General features: G+C 41.3%; 3 protein-coding genes across 3 annotated transcripts; 2 read left to right on the top strand and 1 right to left on the bottom strand.

Annotated features, from left to right (window-relative positions):
- Positions 1-1,326: 1,326 nt before the first annotated feature.
- Positions 1,327-2,796, bottom strand: LOC311498748 (olfactory receptor 52E4-like). The gene has a single exon (XM_084559473.1). It carries the CDS (start codon positions 2,418-2,420, stop codon positions 1,446-1,448), a length of 975 nt encoding a protein of 324 aa, XP_084415599.1. The 5' UTR covers positions 2,421-2,796; the 3' UTR covers positions 1,327-1,445.
- A 380-nt stretch (positions 2,797-3,176) lies between these two features.
- LOC311498753 (olfactory receptor 11A1-like) lies at positions 3,177-4,725 on the top strand. Its single transcript, XM_084559478.1, has one exon. The coding sequence runs from the start codon at positions 3,718-3,720 to the stop codon at positions 4,636-4,638; it is 921 nt and encodes a 306-aa protein (XP_084415604.1). The 5' UTR covers positions 3,177-3,717; the 3' UTR covers positions 4,639-4,725.
- A 7,049-nt stretch (positions 4,726-11,774) lies between these two features.
- LOC311498766 (olfactory receptor 52N4-like) lies at positions 11,775-17,002 on the top strand. The gene is made up of 2 exons (XM_084559494.1): positions 11,775-12,129; positions 16,230-17,002. The coding sequence occupies exons 1-2, from the start codon at positions 11,836-11,838 to the stop codon at positions 16,863-16,865; spliced, it is 930 nt and encodes a 309-aa protein (XP_084415620.1). The 5' UTR covers positions 11,775-11,835; the 3' UTR covers positions 16,866-17,002.
- Positions 17,003-18,576: the final 1,574 nt, after the last annotated feature.

Genomic DNA, 18,576 nt, shown 5'->3' with positions numbered 1-18,576 from the left:
ATGGTATGATCCTAAGTCCTCTCATGTGACTGGCCACATGGCGGCCCATCAAAACAAAGTTCTGTCTCCATCTTCACATGAGTGAATGTTAAATAGTGAATCGTGGGAATCGGCTCTTCTGATTCACTACCAAGCATCGACTCTTTTGCACGTGACACTTAAACGCATGTGTTTTCTTGAGCTGCAGTGTGTTGAGCTCCCTCAGCCACCGTAGGGTTAGGGTTACACTCTGCTAACTTCCTGTTAGCTTAAGACTGTCCTTGTGTTTCTCTGTGTCTTAGTGGTCGTAGCTTTCAGGTGAATATGTTGATTACCGGTCTGACAGACGGATGATCCAGGACAGTTTGTCCCAAAGATTCAAAATGAGTTTTTGGAAATTGTTTAGAAAATTGTATTTTTTTTTTATTATTATTATTTGTAGCATCATCGTTGACTGAAACTGGGCAACAAATGTGAAACTTTGTGGAGTTTATTGTGGTCTAGTTTCAGTGTCAGTCCTCAGTCTACAGTAGCCTCCACCAAACCCTACTTCACCATCTTACTGATGCTGTACGTTGACTAAAGTCTGTTTCTCAGTCAGTCTCCTACTGACCTCAGTGTCTTGTTTTAAAACGGGGCCCCAGATGGATGGCGACCTTTGACATATTTTGCATTGACAACCAAACCTTGAATCAGACTAACGTCCCCTTTTCACTAAATGTGTCTGGAGTCTCTCTGTTGGGAACTGATTCTGCTCCAGCAAAGATCTGATGGACCAATCAGATCGTTTGGTGGGGCACTTTGTAAATGCTAACTCCACACAGAGCTAACGTAGCTAACTATCTAATGACAATCTCACTGAACTTAAGTTTAACTTGAGGTTGGTTCGTTTACAGCACAACCACTCGTTTAGTAGCTTTCACAGAGTGGTTGTCATGGCAATTGTCAATCATCACAAAGTCACTTCCTGTTTCTATAGCATCAGATAACTTGAAAATAATTCAGTATTACATTAACTAGCAGAAGTATAAACCAGGCTTCAGTCTGCATGCAACACTATGACAAACAATGACAACATTTATTATGTGACTTTATCAATTTATTCATAAATCACATTAAAACAAAAAGTGCGGACCAAAGGGCTGTTTGACCAGAGTAAACCAGATGAAGTTCATTTAAATGTTGTGTTTTAACGTTAGCATGCTGAATGAGATTATATTTAAGGACAATTAGAACAAATGTTCAAAGATTTAACTCCTTCACTTTGGTTATTTATTTTCTGTTTTTGAAATATTCACATTTATTTAGAACAGACACATGTTAGAGTTGACAACCTCCATCCTCAGAGACTGTTGATAAGACAACAACTAAACCCACAGAGTGACGGGGATGAGGCTGGCGAGGAAAAAGGAGTTCAGCCTTTAACTGACTCCAGATGAATGATGTAAATGTTCTGAGTCTGATCCTCAGTTTAAAACCTTCATTTTACCAAAGACCAAACTTTTACAAGTAATTCGTATTTTGGTTATATTCAGTCCGTACAGCATTGGATTGAACAGCGGCTGGCATGTGAGCCAGTATAGAGATAAAATTATACGAAGCATGTTAGGTACACGTCCCATATTAAATCTGTTCTGAACGATTTCAAAGAAACAACCACATGAGAAGTTGATGAGCGAGGCCAGGTGAGGCGTACAGGTGCTGACGGCTTTCTGTCTCGTCTGCTTAGATCCAGAGAAACAGACTCTGAGGATCCTCATGTAGGAGTAAAGGATTAAAAGAACCAGAAGGACTGTTGTACACGTGTAAACTATCCCATAGACGTTATTGACTGTTGTGTCGTAGCAGGACAGTTTGACGATGGAGTAGTTGTCACAGTAGACTTTGTTGATGATGTTGCCACACAGTTGCAGAGGGAGACTCAATGATATCAGGATAAAGATAGCAACAAACGGGTACAACCACGACAGAGCAATAAGGATGGCAACCTTGTTGGATGTCATGCGAGCGCTGTACTGCAGAGGGCAACAGATGGCGAGGTACCTGTCATAGGACATGACGGCTAAACTACTAAACTCTATACTTGCATAAGTGTAGAGACAGAAGATCTGCAGGAAACAGAAGGAAGCAGGAACCGAGTGAAGGTCAGAGAGGATCTGGACCAGGAGGAACGGGAACAAGCCTGTACTACCATACAGCTCATTGACAAACAGGCTGCACAGGAACATGTACATAGGTTCATGTAAGCTCCTGTTCACACAGATCACCACCATCACAGCAACGTTAGCAGCAACTATCAGGACGTACAGCAACAAGATTAGAGTGAAATATAAGAATTCAAAAGCCCCGGTGTCAAAGTAAGCTCCAAGAGTGAAGGATGGATCCTGAGTGGAGTTCATCATCATCATCATCATCATCATCATCATCATCATCATCATCATCAGACAAACGGAGCTGGTTCTAATATTTACATTTTGTTTATGAACAGGTCCAGTAGTTGTATAAATGACGACCAAACCTGCTGCAGCTTCTCTTAAATCATTAATTTAAAGCAGAAGAGTTTCCTCAGATTCAGTCGTTGGTTTTAAATATTTAAGCTGCTCTAAACACATAACGTTTCATAACATCATGCAGTCAGTGAACACAGACGAGAACCCTGAACGTCCTCCTGTCTCCACTCATCTCTGACTGCTGAGGCTTCTTTAAACCTTGAGTCAGGAGACGCCTCCTGTCCCATTGTCCCACTGGCACTGATGGGACTCAGTCCTGACTCCAGCCCTGGTAGACTGGGACATTTGACAACAACAACAACAATAATCATAGATTTCATTTATTTATTTATTTTATTTATTTGTTTATTTATTTGATAGGGACAATGCTCATTAATCAACAAACAAGTTACTTGCTGTAAACAAGCCAGAGGTAGCTACAAGTGCTAGTTTCCATCTGTTGTCCCTAGCCAGATCTTAACAGGCTCCCTAAAATGCAAAAATCGATAAGTAAGAATACAGTATAAATACAGAAAGAAAAAAGAAAAGAAAAAGGCAATAAAAGAAAAGTATATTCATGGACTCAAGTATTTGTAGTATGGTTACACTTGTAATTTTCCCTGATCCAGGTTTTAAGCTGTTTTTTAAAAATGGAAAGACTATTACACTCCTTTGTGGGTGCCTTACATAAAACATCACAAGAATAAAACCTACACTGGAATGTAAATCATTTAAAAGTTGACGTGAGATAAGAGGGACTTGAAACAAAGGAAGTTATTTTAAAAAGATGAGTCTGGACGTGAAGGTTGTCAGAGAGTCTGTGTTTCTGAGGTCAGGAGGCAGAATGTTCTAAACGCCACGGTGGACAGTCAGACAGGAACACATCTAAGGTTCTTCTTTAATATTTAACATGACTGTTGGGTTCTTTAGCTGCTCCACTTTAACAGGGACTAGTTTCCACCAGTAGATCTTCCTCCTTTCACATTCACTGTCACAAACTAATGTAGTCATGTTAGTTTATTAGTGATCCAGGTGAGGACATGGTACCTGTGTGTTGTATAACTTTATGTCTGTTTGATGAATGACGAGCAGCAGGTGTTTGTTTAGTGAATTGGACCAATCGGTTTGTGGATCGTCTCCTGATGCATCCATGCTGTCGTTGGAGGCGTCATCTGATGAACAGGTTAAAAGAAGCAGAGGCTCAGTCTGGGAGGGACTCTAACACGTCTCTGTTCATCAGAGGAGGATCATGATGAACTCTACTCAGGTTTCATATTTTACTCTCAGCGCCTACTTTGACGTTGGGGTTTTAAAATACTTCTTGTTCCTGGTTGTCTTGTTGCTGTACGTCCTGATAGTTGCTGCTAACGTTGCTGTGATGGTGGTGATCTGTGTGAACAGGAGCTTACATGAACCTATGTACATGTTCCTGTGCAGCCTGTTTGTCAATGAGCTGTATGGTAGTACAGGCTTGTTCCCGTTCCTCCTGGTCCAGATCCTCTCTGACCTTCACTCGGTTCCTGCTTCCTTCTGTTTCCTGCAGATCTTCTGTGTTTATTCTTACGCTTGTGTTGAGTTTTTGACGTTAGCCATCATGTCTTATGATCGCTACCTGGCTATCTGTTGTCCTCTGCAGTATCACTCCAGAATGACGCATTGCAAGATCACAGTTCTGATTAGTCTGACCTGGTTATCTGGATCGGTTCTGTGTTTTGTTCCTCTGTTATTAAGTGCTCCTCTGCAGCTGTGTGGGAACGTCATTAACAAGGTCTACTGTGACAACTACGCCATCGTCAGGTTGGCGTGCTCTGACACCAGACTCAATAACATTTATGGACTCTTTGCGACGTCCCTGGTGATCATATGTCCGGTGTCTCTAATCCTTTACACCTACATGAAGATTCTTAAGGTTTGTTTCTCTGGATCTAAGCAGACGAGGCAGAAAGCCGCCAGCACCTGTACGCCTCACCTGGCCTCTCTGCTCAACTTCTCTTTTGGGGCTTTCTTTGAGATATTACAGAGCCGGTTTAACATGAGCAGCGTGCCGAGTATGCTGCGAATATTTTTTTCTTTATACTGGCTCATATGTCAGCCTCTCCTCAACCCCTTAATGTACGGCCTCAATATGTCCAATATCCGTGTTCTTTGTAAAAATCTAATGTTTGCTTAAACGTCATGTCACAGATTTACTGACTTGATTTAAAATGTCTTGTTTTATTCATATGAACTGTGCATTTTGTCTTAAGATGGAGAACTACACACATTTACCTGCTGTGCACCAGTGAAATGATTTTAATTCTTTAACTAGATTAGATTTAAAGATTCAACAGTAGAAATGTTTTTGAAAGCGGACCAAGAAATAATTTAACAATTTATTAGTAAAGGGGAAAAAATAAAATCCTCTCTGAACCAGCAGCATGTTTGTCTGATTGATTATTTGTTTTGAAAGAGACAAAAATAGGATGTAATGGAAAGATTTCAGATTCCTTTCTACCAGGTTAGTGGTGGTTAGTGGTTAGTGGTTAGTGGTTAGTGAGAGTTAGTGGTTAGTGGGGGTTAGCTTGGACAAACACATTCAGTCATTTGACAGGTGCAGGCTTTTTTCTATTCTTCATGGTTTTAATTATATCTATCTGTATCACATTTAAAAGTATGACCTAAAGTACAGGTGCAATTCAGAACCTGATGATGACAGATTATATTCTACAGGTTATTCTGCACAAGTACATTAGTGTAGTATATGCTCTGATCACAAATGATTTAATGTAATTTAAACTCTTTTTACCCACATCTACAGTGCAGACGAGCTCCTTGGTACGATTCACAAACACACTATCAGACATCACAGTCCACGCGTATAGGAGATGCCTGGGCTTTGAGTGTTAATCTCTAAAATAACATAATCTGATGATGAAAGTCTTAGTCAGTACACATGTTAAAAGGTCAAGCATCACAAAGAACAAGCTTCTGTACATACGGTCAGCATTCATGTGGTGCAGTAGTCCACATATCAGAGGGAGGACAGGCTCTCGGGTCAGGTCAAAAGTTTTAAGATTCAAGGGTTTGTTTATGGTCATCACCAGGTCCAGCAGAGTACAGGATGGAGCAATAACATGATAAAAAACTAAGGGCCCGTCCACACGGAAACGCCGAAACGCATAAGTTTTTCATCGTTTTGGCCTTTCGTCCACACGTATCCTGTAAACGCATTGCCCTAAAACGCACTTTTCTGAAAACGGGTCCCAGGGTGGAGAAATTCGAAAACGCAGCTCTTGCGTTTTCATGTGGACGGCGAATACAGGGAAAACGATGACGTCATCGCCACACTCCCGAGCAGCCTTCCACCTCCCGCGAGACGTCTCGTAACAACATCAACAACAATGGCGGACTACATGCTAGTTTTCATGCTGGAGACGATATTGAGCCTATTAGGGTTACAAGGGCAAAATATCATGCTCCTGTGCCACCACGCTGAGCAAAAAAGGCGATTTGTAAACAGCGCTCAAGCTTTATGCGCATGCTCCGCATCTTCCTCTCCATTTTTTGTGAATTTCTGAAACCGAAACAGCGCCACTTATAGGCCTGGAATAGGAAGTAGCGTTTTCGGTCGTGCTGAAACGGATCCTTGTGGACGCGGATATTTCTTGAAACGATGATCGAAAACGGAGAGGGAAAAGATCGTTTTCGTACGTGTGGACGGGCCCTTAAAGTCCATAATAAATTATATATATATATATATATATATATATATATATATGTGTGTGTGTGTGTGTGTGTGTGTTTATTTAAAACAAAGCGTTGGTCTATACGTCTGCATATATCCTGTGGAAGAACACTTTGATATATAGTCCTCTGGAGTGCTAGCTGAGCATGCTCATGTTTTTAGCATGAAGGACTTGTGTTGGACTTCTAACTTGACACTGTTACCCTTCACAGATCCAAACAGGCTTACCCCAACCTAACCCTCGACCTAACCCCTAACCCTAACACTCTTCAATGATGCACAGATGCGAGGGAGGCTCAAATCTCCCCCCGTACAAATTGAAATGTTCACAACTACAGCTAAAACCAGGGCACCTGGACTTGTACAGTTCCTTTAAGAGGCTTTACAACTCCACCAATCTAGTTGACCTGAATGACTGAGAACCTCCACAGCTACTTTCTATAATAGTTAGTGCCAATATGAGGCATAATGGCCCCTAACGGCCCCTGACTGATAAAACAAAGGCCAAGTGTAGTGGTTTCCAAAAACCAATCTGTAGGTCAGGATATTCACTACCAACACCAATGAAAAGAAAATAGTCACTTGTGTGCTTTGTAAGAAAACGGGACATGGTTTAGACAGATGTTACAAATTGAATGAAAGGACAGACGTTGATCAAGTCAAGTGTTGTTTGAACCCAAGTCATCAATCCAAGAGCTGTAGTAAACAAATGGTCTGCAAGAGTTACTCAAAGCGTCACCCTACATGTCTACATGGTGATTGATCAAAACAAGAGCAAGAATCAGAGAGAGACAGGTCTAATGAATTAATTCAATTCAATTCAATTTTATTTATATAGCGTCAATAACAATACAAATCGTCTCAAGACGCTTTACAAAAACCCGGCCTGAAACCCCCAGAGCAGCCTGAAGGCGACGGTGGCAGGAAAAACTCCCTTTTAACAGAAAGAAACCTTGAGCAGAACCAGAACCAGCTCATATGGAGGGACCCATCTGCCTAAGGCCAGCCGGGTACAGACAGAAGAAAGAGAGAAGAGAACAGCAAGATAAACATACATCTGTCATAGATACACATATCTGACTAAAGCGTACATGTGGAATCTGATGATACAAACTGATGATGTTACATGACAGTTTGAAAATGTAAGAGGAATCATAGGCAGGTTGGAGAATTGTTCATTCAGGTAGGAGTGGAGAACTGCAGGATTCCATGAAGACTGGGCAGGCTGATGAGACCACGACAACAGATGTAGTATAGAGCTTCACGGGAAACACACCACTCCAGGCCAGAGATACTCACAAGAAGAGGGGGGAAGAGGGGGGAAGGGGGGGGAAGGGGGGTGGGACACACACAGCAGTAAACATTCTACATAGTAATAGCACAGAATTGTATGACTAGTAGTATATAGGAAATTAGAGGGCAAGAGCTCTGTGCCAGAGAAAAGAAAGTGGAGGATGAGAGAGAGGAGAGAGAAGAAAGAAGGAGGACATGTGTTTGGTGCATCGTCCCCCAGCAGCCTAGGCCTATAGCAGCATAACTAAGGGATGGTTTAGTCCAGCCCTAACTATAAGCCTGATCAAAAAGGAAAGTCTTAAGCCTGACCTTAAAAATAGAGAGAGTGTCTGCCTCCCGAACCCAAACTGGGAGCTGGTTCCACAGGAGAGGAGCCTGATAGCTGAAAGCTCTGCCTCCCATTCTACTTTTAGAAATTCTAGGAACCACAAGTAGGCCTGCACTTTCAGACCGAAGTGATCTGCTGGGATGATATGGTACAATAAGGTCTTTAAGATACGATGGAGCTAGGCCTTTAAGGGCCTTGTATGTAAGGAGGAGGATTTTAAATTCTATTCTAGACTTTAAAGGGAGCCAGTGAAGAGAAGCTAAAACTGGAGTAATATGATCTCTCTTGCTAATTCCTGTCAATGCTCTTGCTGCGGCATTTTGAATCAACTGGAGGCTTTTTAAAGAGTATTTGGAGCCAGACAGTAATGAATTACAGTAATCCAGTCTGGACGACACAAATGCATGAACTAGTTTTTCAGCATCACTCTGAGACAGGATGTTCCTGATGTTGACGATGTTACGCAGGTGAAAGAAAGCAGTCCTGGTCACTTGCTTTATGTGACATTTAAAGGACATATCCTCATCAAATATAACACCAAGGTTTTTTACAGTAGTACTGGAGGCCAAGGTAATGCCATCCAAAGACACCATGTGATTAGATAATGAATCTCTGAGATGCTTAGGACCAAATACAATAACTTCTGTTTTGTCTGAGTTTAAGAGTAGGAAATTACAGGTCATCCAAGCCTTTATGTCTTTAAGGCATGCTTGGAGTTTAACCAGCTGATTAGTTTCATCTGGTTTCATAGATAAATATAGCTGGGTGTTGTCTGCATAGCAATGGAAGTTTATGCCATGTTTTCTAATAATCTTGCCTAATGGCAACATGTATAACGTGAAGAGTATTGGTCCTAGCACAGAACCCTGAGGAACTCCGTAACTTACTTTTGTATAAGTAGAGGAATCATAGAATTAAGTAAAAATAAGGAAGGAAAGGCACAATTAACACAAGCACAAGACATAACTGAGGAAACCACATCCAACAGGGTTGTGCAGGATGCAACAGTCACCAAACCTCAGCAACAGTACCCATCTATGTGTCAACGCCCAGTGATTCAAGCAATGGGATTCTTGTCTATGCTGTGCTAGATCCCCAGAGCAACTCATCTTTCATTCTTGAAGAAGTAGCAAATGACTTGGATGTAAGCACAGAACAACTGAAACTGTCTACAATGTCATCAAGAGGACAACTGTAGGTTGTAAGAGACTCCAAGGCCTACAAATAAGATGGATGTTCTCTTCTAAGAAAATCACGGCACCATTATCTTACACTCTGGAATTCTTCCCAATCGGACACACATCCCAACCCCAGAGACTGTCCAGGCTTGGCCTCACATGGAGCATCTCACAGAACACATTGCTCCGCTGAAGGACGGTCAAATCGGTACAACTGCCCACAAGCTCTAATGCCAAGAGAAGTTGTATGTGGTGAGGAAAACCAACCTAATGCTCAAAGGACTGATCTAGGTTGGAGCATCGTGAGTTATGGTGAACCATGTGAGCACTACAGATACCAGAAAGCTCAAAAGTGAAGTTCACTATATTTGCTGGGGCCAAGCCCAGCTCCTGCACAAAAACCCCACACCATAACCCCTCCACCAAACTTCACACTTGACTCAATGCAGTCAGACAAGTACTGTTCTCCTGACAACCACCAAACCCAGATTCATCCATCAGATTACCAGATGGAGAAGCTTGATTCATCACTCCAGAGAACACATCTCCACTGCTCTAGAGTCCAGTGGCGGTGTGCTTTACACCACTGCATCCAACGCTTTGATTTATACACCTGTGGACATGGAAGTGATTGGAACACCTGAATTAGATTATTTGGATGGGTGAGTGAACACTTTTGGCAATATAGTGTATCTCGAGCGGGTCTTGGTGGCCACACAAAACCACAGTTTGACAGAGCCCAGGGAAGGGAGAGACGGCAGCTGGTGCAGGAAGAGATCCGTGCAGAGGTGGAAGAGGAACGCCGCAGCAGGACAGTGGCCATGCGCCAGCAAGGAGCGTGGACAAGTTGGGACCATGCATCTACCCAGAAGATCACTTGGACAGAACTGTGGAAATCAGAACCAGCTAGACTCAAGTTTCTGATCCAGTCGGTGTATGATGTACTCCCAAGCCCGTCCAACCTGCGCTGTTGGGGCCTAACAGAAACGCCTGCATGCCCACTATGTCCAGCAATATTCACCCTGGAGCATGTCCTGAGCTGTTGCCCCAAGGCCCTGGGAGAGGACAGGTACACCTGGTGCCATGACCAGGTTCTGAGGGCATTGGCTGACACCATCTGCACAGGTATCCAGCAGAGCAAACATCAGCTCCCAGCAAAGCACAACATCCATTTCATCAGGGCAGGAGAGAAACCTCAAGCAGAGCGGAAGGCCTCATCCGGGCTGATAGCTTCAGCTCGTGAGTGGCAACTAAAGGTGGATCTGGGGAGGAAGCTGAAGTTTCCAGAGCACATTGCTAAGACATCACTCAGGCCAGACCTGGTTTTATCATCCGACGCCACAAAGCAAGTTGTGCTGCTGAAACTTACAGTCCCCTGGGAAGACCAGATGAGCGAGGCCTATGAGCGCAAGAAGGCCAAATACCTGGAGCTAATGGAAGCATGCAGGGAAATGGCTGGAGGGCTCATTGCGAGCCTTTCGAGGTGGGCTGCAGGAGTTTCCCAGGGCAATCTCTGCACCGGGCACTCAGGCTCCTTGGGATCAGAGGGTTGCAGGAACAGAAAGCCATCAGAACCATCAGTGAGGCTGCGGAAAAAGCCTCAAGGTGGCTGTGGATCTGATCACCCCTGGCTGGGTCGCCCAGGAGAGGGTGTCTGATTATCTGAGACCCGAAACACTCTATGACCCAGGGTTCATCACTGAGGATGTGTCTGAGCTGCACCATTAGGGTGTATGAAACAACTCCAAGGAATCAATGGAGATTGGCAAAGGTAACAGAGGCATATCCCAGCACTGATGGCAGAGTAAGAAAGATAAAGCTGTTGGTCAGTGACTCAACGCATCACTAAGCCAGTCTATCCTGATAGGCCTGTACACAACAACAACAACAGTTTTGCTGCTTGAGGCATAGTAAACAAATGGTGGTTTATGAATATGATGGTCATTGTGTGAAGTGAAATCACATAAAGGTTTGTGATTTGGTGGGAGTTTAACTGCCATAAATAATATTTATGTTGTTATTTTATATGTGTGTTTGCATGTATTATTTTTAGTTTCTTGTTTAATGCACACTGATTTTGATGGAAGCTATTTTTTTATATCTGTGATGTACAAGGTACAACTGTACAACTGTTAATGTTATACACAAGATGCTGTTACTCCTCATTTAGAAGAACTTTAAGACAAAGTCCATTCCTTCTGTTTAGCTTCTCGTTCCCTCATGGTCTACTGCAGCCACGGAGGTATGTCTGTTTAATGTTTTGTATATTGTCGCATTTTTGTTAATGTTTCATTTTATCGTTAAGCTAATTATCAAACACGTGTGAACGTCACAGTGTGTGTGTGTAAGTATTTATGTATGTGCAATTATATGTATTTCATGTATTTCATGTAGTTCAACATAGATTTGATGGAGGATGATTGAAGCTGCGATTAAATCCATCAGTTACTCACAACCCCGGTTCCGTCTATGTCCTGAGGGAGTGATACAGTAATGACTGAGAGCCTTCACAGCTACATTCTAAAATAGTTAGTGCAATATGCAGCATAACGGCCCCTGACGGCCACTGACCTGTGGGATATTTGATAATGAGGTCAGTCTGCTGCCACAGACATTAAAGTTTAAAAGAAGCAGGAGCAGAGTTTGAGCTCAGTTGGGGGGGGTGGCAGGATAGGTGCAGGACAAGTTAATGTTTTAATCTGCTGGTGATTTTATGAATGCAACTTTCATTACGTACAAATGTTTCCATTGAATTCAGTTTAAAAGCTTAAATTAATATTTATTATGTGTTGATGCTTCAGCTGCATATTGAGGCAAAGACGTTTATGACCTGACGAGAGAATCATGACAAACTCAACACTGTTTCCTTATTTCAAACTCGCCGCCTACTTTGACACCGGGTTATTGAAATACTTCTGTTTCCTGTTTCTTCTGTCTTTATATGTTCTAATTATCTGTGCCAATGTTCTTCTGATCGTGGTGATCTGTGTGAACAGGAGCTTACATGAACCTATGTACATGTTCCTGTGCAGCCTGTTTGTCAATGAGCTGTATGGTAGTACAGGCTTGTTCCCGTCTCTCCTGGTTCGGATCCTCTCTGACATTCACACGGTTTCTTCATACTTTTGTTACGTCCAGATTTATCTCCTACACTCTTATGGAACTGTTGAATATATAAGTTTAGCCGTCATGTCTTATGACAGATACCTTGCCATCTGCTGTCCTTTACAATACAACACACGTATGACGTCTAAGAGGATTGCCTTACTGATCGCTGCAGCGTGGTTTTATGGTCTTCTTTCATGTCTTATTATGATTTGTTTGAGTTCCTCTGTGCAGCTTTGTGGGAACATTATTTACAAAGTGTACTGTGACAACTACTCTGTGGTGAAGCTGGCATGCACCGACACTAAACTTATGAACATAAGTGGTCTCATTTCCAGTTTATGTGCTGTGGGGCTTCCTCTAGTTTTCATTCTTTTCACTTACATAAAAATCCTTGGAGTTTGTTTGTCTGGTTCCCAACAGACCAGACGAAAAGCCGTCACTACCTGCTCACCTCACCTGGCTTCTGTGATCAACTTTTCTTTTGGAGCTAGCTTTGAGTTAATACAGAACAGGTTGAATATGAGCAGTGTACCCATTATCTTACGGATATTCTTGTCTTTGTACTGGCTCGCATGTCAGCCATTATTCAACCCTTTATTTTATGGCTTGAATTTGTCCAAAATACGTATTTTATGTAAAAGTTTGCTGTTTGCTAAAATGTAAACGTGTGATGTGATTGGCTCATAAAAAAGAAATAAAAACACTTAAATGCTTTAGAGGTTTTCAGTGTCCAGCAGTTTATTTGTAACGATACCTCATGTCTTTTGACTTTTTGTCTTTTTTGTCTGTTATGCAGGTAAAGTCATATTAACCTTCAAATGCATCAGCCACACTATCACACTATGGCATCCCTCTGCAGTATTAACCCTTTATAGGACACTCATTGAAATACTTGGAAATTCTAAACGTCAACACTAGAGTGTTATAATAGGACATAGGAAGACTTTTTCACTTTTGTGAAATTTTTCAGAATTTTTAATATGAATTAATTTTAATCAAGATTAGTGAAGTTACCATATATGGTTCCTTTTCCTTAAACAAATGTAAACATGTATTTAGATCATTAGAACAGAAGTGCTGATTCAGACACTCAACATTCACATTATCACATTAGACAACATTAGGACACGTCTTCTTCACGGTACTTAATAAAGTAGTAATGCTCAGTGTTCATACAGAGGTGGACCTTTCAGACCACATTTGACCCTGATGCGACCTGAGGATGTTGCCTTGATCTTCTCTGATTGAAAAATCACATGCTTCAAAACCACACTGAGAGACACCGGGATGAAATTTAAAATGTGTGAGGAAGTGTCCATATCCAATTAATTGCATGATTTCAAGGTGGTGTGAAGGTTCCCAGTCTTCATTTAAAATAGCTGAAAATGAAACGTCAAGAAACTCTCCACGTCCACTTGTCTTTCTTTAGTGTCTTTAGAGACATGATTTCCTTTAACACAAAATTATTGCAAATGAATCATAATTCCTAAATCTATCTTTTCCTGGAACACTGACTGGACGGACTTCGTCATTTCATTTTTTTAAATTCATGAATTCCTCTGTTGGTCTCCTGTAGCTTCCTAAAGTCTGTCCTTGTCTTCCTTGTCTTCTCCTAGAGGTGGTCTCCTGTAGCTTCCTAAAGTCTATCCTTGTCCTCCTTGTCTTCTCCTAGAGTTGGTCTTCTGTAGCTTCCTAAAGTCTGTCCTTGTCTTCCTTGTCTTCTCCTAGAGGTGGTCTCCTATAGCTTCCTAAAGTCTGTCCTTGTCTTCCTTGTCTTCTCCTAGAGTTGGTCTCCTGTAGCTTCCTAAAGTCTGTCCTTGTCTTCCTTGTCTTCTCCTAGAGTTGGTCTCCTGTAGCTTCCTAAAGTCTGTCCTTGTCTTCCTTGTCTTCTCCTAGAGTTGGTCTCCTGTAGCTTCCTAGAGTCTGTCCTTGTCTTCCTTGTCTTCTCCTAGAGTTGGTCTCCTGTAGCTTCCTAAAGTCTGTCCTTGTCTTCCTTGTCTTCTCCAAGAGTTGGTCTCCTGTAGCGTCCTAAAGTCTGTCCTTGTCTTCCTTGTCTTCTCCTAGAGTTGGTCTCCTGTAGCTTCCTAAAGTCTGTCCTTGTCTTCCTTGTCTTCTCCTAGAGTTGGTCTCCTGTGTCTTCCTAAAGTCTGTCCTTGTCTTCCTTGTCTTCTCCTAGAGTTGGTCTCCTGTAGCTTCCTAAAGTCTGTCCTTGTCTTCCTTGTCTTCTCCTAGAGTTGGTCTCCTGTAGCTTCCTAAAGTCTGTCCTTGTCTTCCTTGTCTTCTCCTAGATTTCGTCTCCTGTAGCGTCCTAAAGTCTGTCCTTGTCTTCTCCTGGAGTTGGTCTCCTGTAGCGTCCTAAAGTCTGTCCTTGTCTTCCTTGTCTTCTCCTAGAGTTGGTCTCCTGTAGCTTCCTAAAGTCTGTCCTTGTCTTCCTTGTCTTCTCCTAGAGTTGGTCTCCTGTGTCTTCCTAAAGTCTGTCCTTGTCTTCCTTGTCTTCTCATAGAGTTGGTCTCCTGTAGCTTCCTAAAGTCTGTCCTTGTCTTCCTTGTCTTCTCCTAGAGTGGACTGGATTCAGTCCAATAAATCTTTCAGTCAAAGTTAATGTAGTGTGGAGAGGGTAGCTGGTACCTTGTGTTCTCTACTCCAGAAATGTTCTGGTCATCCAACGCTGCCATAAACTCCCTAACCCTCTCTGGAAGATGTTTCTCCTTGACGCTGTCTCCAGGAAACTTTTCTCTTCTTTTAAACGTTCAGTGTTTGTTGTTGTTGTTTGGGTGCAGCCTTTGACTGAGTGGACTCCATGGATTCTGTTTAGATGATCAACTACTACCACCTCACCACACATCCACAGTACACTAGTTACTGACTAACAAAGGACTACCTTCATTTACACAGCACACAGGAATACACACTGGAGTTTGTTTTTTTTCGAGTCAGCCATAATTAAAACAAAGAAGAAAGTCGGCCTACTGACGAGCTGTTTAAAACAGAGGATGAAGACACTTTGAGGGTTTTGGTTTATGTCAGACCTAAAATAAATAACTACTAAAGATCAGACTTGGCTGAAGTTCAACACAGATCTCTTACAATTATTTAAAAAAATCCCCAGATTGGCCCCAATACCCTCAGAAGCCTCCTCCTCTAAACCTGCAGGACTTTAACATCTTTCTACCAGACACCACAGCACACCTTCAGATAAAGGTTTCATAAACATGGTAGACCTTGAGAGACTCACATGTCTCCCTTTTCTTTTTGGCCTTCAGACTGTTAAGATAATGTGTGTTCAGAGAGGACTTTAAGGCTTCTGCACCGGCCAAAACAGAAACATGATGGTATCGGGTTGTTTGTTGTCCATCCAATATCTTAGGGACACCTTGAGGAACATCTTCACATTCAGTTGGACTGATTAGATCGGCATGGTCAAAGGTCACTGTTCAATTCAGTCTAATACCTCATAGTCACATCTGCACAGTTGATTGGAACTCGTCTGAGTGAGCTCATAATGAGGTCACGTTGCTGCTGTGGGTGTCCTCCGTCTTTAAAAACTTTAAAAGACGTCGTAGCGGAGCTGGAGCTCAGTTAGGAGGGAATACCGATGGACAAAAGGTGAATTGACACCATGCTGTAAGCTTTACGTTTATAACCAGAGGAAAGTGAAGGGATGTGTTTTAAAGGTGTTACCCTGATCCTGATCCTGATCCTGATCCTGACTTCTGTTCATGTTTACTTTATGTTTAAACTGGAAATGGTGCCAAATAACACAAAACTGAAACTAGTTAATCTTTAACATAACTAATGCTTTGTGTTCAGTAGGTGCTGTGACCCAAACATCAGTCATCATGAACTCCACTCAGGTTTCATATTTCATATTTGATGCCTACTTTGACACTGGAACATTTAAGTACTTATATTTCATGATTGTCTTGGCTTTGTATATTTTTATTGTGAGTGCCAATGTTCTTCTGATTGCGTTGATCTGCACAAACAGGAGCTTACATGAACCTATGTACGTGTTCCTGTGCAGCCTGTTTGTCAATGAGCTGTATGGTAGTACAGGCTTGCTTCCATCTCTTCTGCTTCAGATCCTCTCAGACGTTCACTCCATTTCTGCTTCGCTCTGTTTCCTGCAGATGTATTGTGTGCACACGTACGGAGCTGTAGAATATTTAAACTTAGCCATCATGTCCTATGACAGATACCTCGCTATCTGTCATCCACTACAATATAATACACTGATGTCATTTAACAAGATTGTCGTTCTCATTGCTCTGACTTGGTTGTACCCGTTGCTTGCATGTATTACTATCATATATTTAAACTCTAATTCACTGCTGTGTGGGAACATCATCTATAAAGTTTACTGTGATAGCCACTCAGTTGTAAAGCTGGCATGCTCCAGTGCTAATGCAGCTAATATATATGGACTCATGGCATCTTTTGCCACTATCTTTGGTTCTTTTACTTTTATCACATACACCTACATGAAAATCTTCCTTGTGTGTTTTTCTGGTTCCAAACAGACGAGGCAGAAAGCCGTCAACACCTGCACACCTCACCTCGCTTCTCTGTTTAACTTCTCTGTCGGGGCTAGCTTTGAATTAATCCAGAGCAGGTTTAACATGAAGAATGTGCCCATCCTGATTCGTATTCTGTTATCACTGTATTTCCTGACATGTCCGCCTCTCTTCAACCCCGTGATGTACGGCCTGAAAATGTCTAAAATACGTCTCATAGGAAAAAGTCTGATTGCAAACGCAGGATCTTGAAATTAAGACGTCAAACACTTTTATTTTCTATGTGGATCTTTGGCACATTATAATTCAAAATGACAAAACTATGTTTTCCTTCTGCAGCCACAGGAATATAACATCCACTAAACTATTCATTTCTACATTTTCATGAGCAGCACAGTCCAACATGTCAACTCTATCTATTTTATAGATGTATGAGAAAATAAATGTACCATTATAGGTATGTAATTACTTGTAAATGATGTCATTGAGTTGAACCTATCTATAGATGATAAATGAATTTGTCTTTAACAGAATGCTGCCGTACTATACACTACCTCAACAAGGCCTCAGGAGCAGCACTACTATATATATATATATATGGCTATGTATATGGCTGAGTCTAATAAAATCTACATTACATACAAAGTCTTTTAGCGTTGTGATTCCTGACAACTTCAGTTCTAGAACTGAAGAAGCTACTCGGATGAGTGGTGAAACGTCTTCTCAAAAAGCTCTACAAGTCCAGTTGCCTTTTTTGAACCTTTGTTGGATAAACCATGACCTGGATGACTGAGAACCTTCACAGAGACATATGAAATAATAGTGAGAAAATTCAATGTTTTCAGAAGAGAGGTGCTTATAGGACCTTTTATTGTTTTGTATCATATTTGATGCATCAGGCATTTATTTCACATTTTTTTTTTCTGTTTAGCACAAAAAAAGCATTCATGTTGGTTTGGTTTTATTTTTTCCAACAGGATCCTTTTTTGACCTTTTAAATTCGCCCTTTACCAGAGTGTCCAGCAGTTTATTTGTAACGATACCTCATGTCTTTTGACTTTTTGTCTTTTTTGTCTGTTATGCAGATAAAGTAATATTAACTTTCAAATGCATCAGCCACACTATCACACTATGGCACCCCTCTGCAGTATTAACCCTTTATAGGACACTCATTGAAAAACTTGGAAATTCTAAGCGTCAACTCTAGAGTGTTATTATAGGACATAGGAAGACTTTTTCACTTTTGTGAAATTTTTCTAAATTTTTAATTTTAATTAATTTTAATCAAGATTAGTGAAGTTACCATATATGGTTCCTTTTCCTTAAACAAATGTAAACATGTATTTAGATCATTAGAACAGAAGTGCTGATTCAGACACTCAACATTCACATTATCACATTAGACAACATTAGGACACGTCTTCTTCACGGTACCTAATAAAGTAGTAATGCTCAGTGTTCATACAGAGGTGGACCTTTCAGACCACAAAAAAAAAAAAAAAAAAAAAATAGAAGTGGTGCTGAAGAAAAGATCAGCTGGACATGAAAACTGGAATTAGGTTTAAATGTATTTACCTCTTGGTTGCAACAAAGATAAAAACACATTTCAAAGATACTTTTGATTACAATGGCAGGATTTATAAACTTCTTATTTCTCATAGAGTTGACGGTGATGTCCACACAGCAGAGGGCGCTGCTGCACTAAGAGCAGTCAAACAATCAAATACTGTATAATTACAGCGTGGGTGGCCACTTCAAGAAAACAATATTTAAAAGTAATTTTGTTCATTCATGGAAAATTAATTAATTATATAATTAGTTATCTCTGGTCTCAAGTGATCGGACTATAACTCTGGATAGAGAGTTTATTGGAAAAGACAAGGATGGAGAAAAATACTTTCTACTGTCTCAAAACATTATGATTCATAATCTCACAATTGTTCTTGTCACCGAAGCTTTATGT

Source organism: Chelon labrosus (genome assembly GCF_963514085.1).
Source record: "Chelon labrosus genome assembly, chromosome: 13".
In the NCBI taxonomy this organism is placed as follows: domain Eukaryota; kingdom Metazoa; phylum Chordata; class Actinopteri; order Mugiliformes; family Mugilidae; genus Chelon; species Chelon labrosus.
The sequence above is the reverse complement of the archived record's forward strand: the minus strand, read 5'-3'. Positions and strand labels throughout refer to the sequence as shown.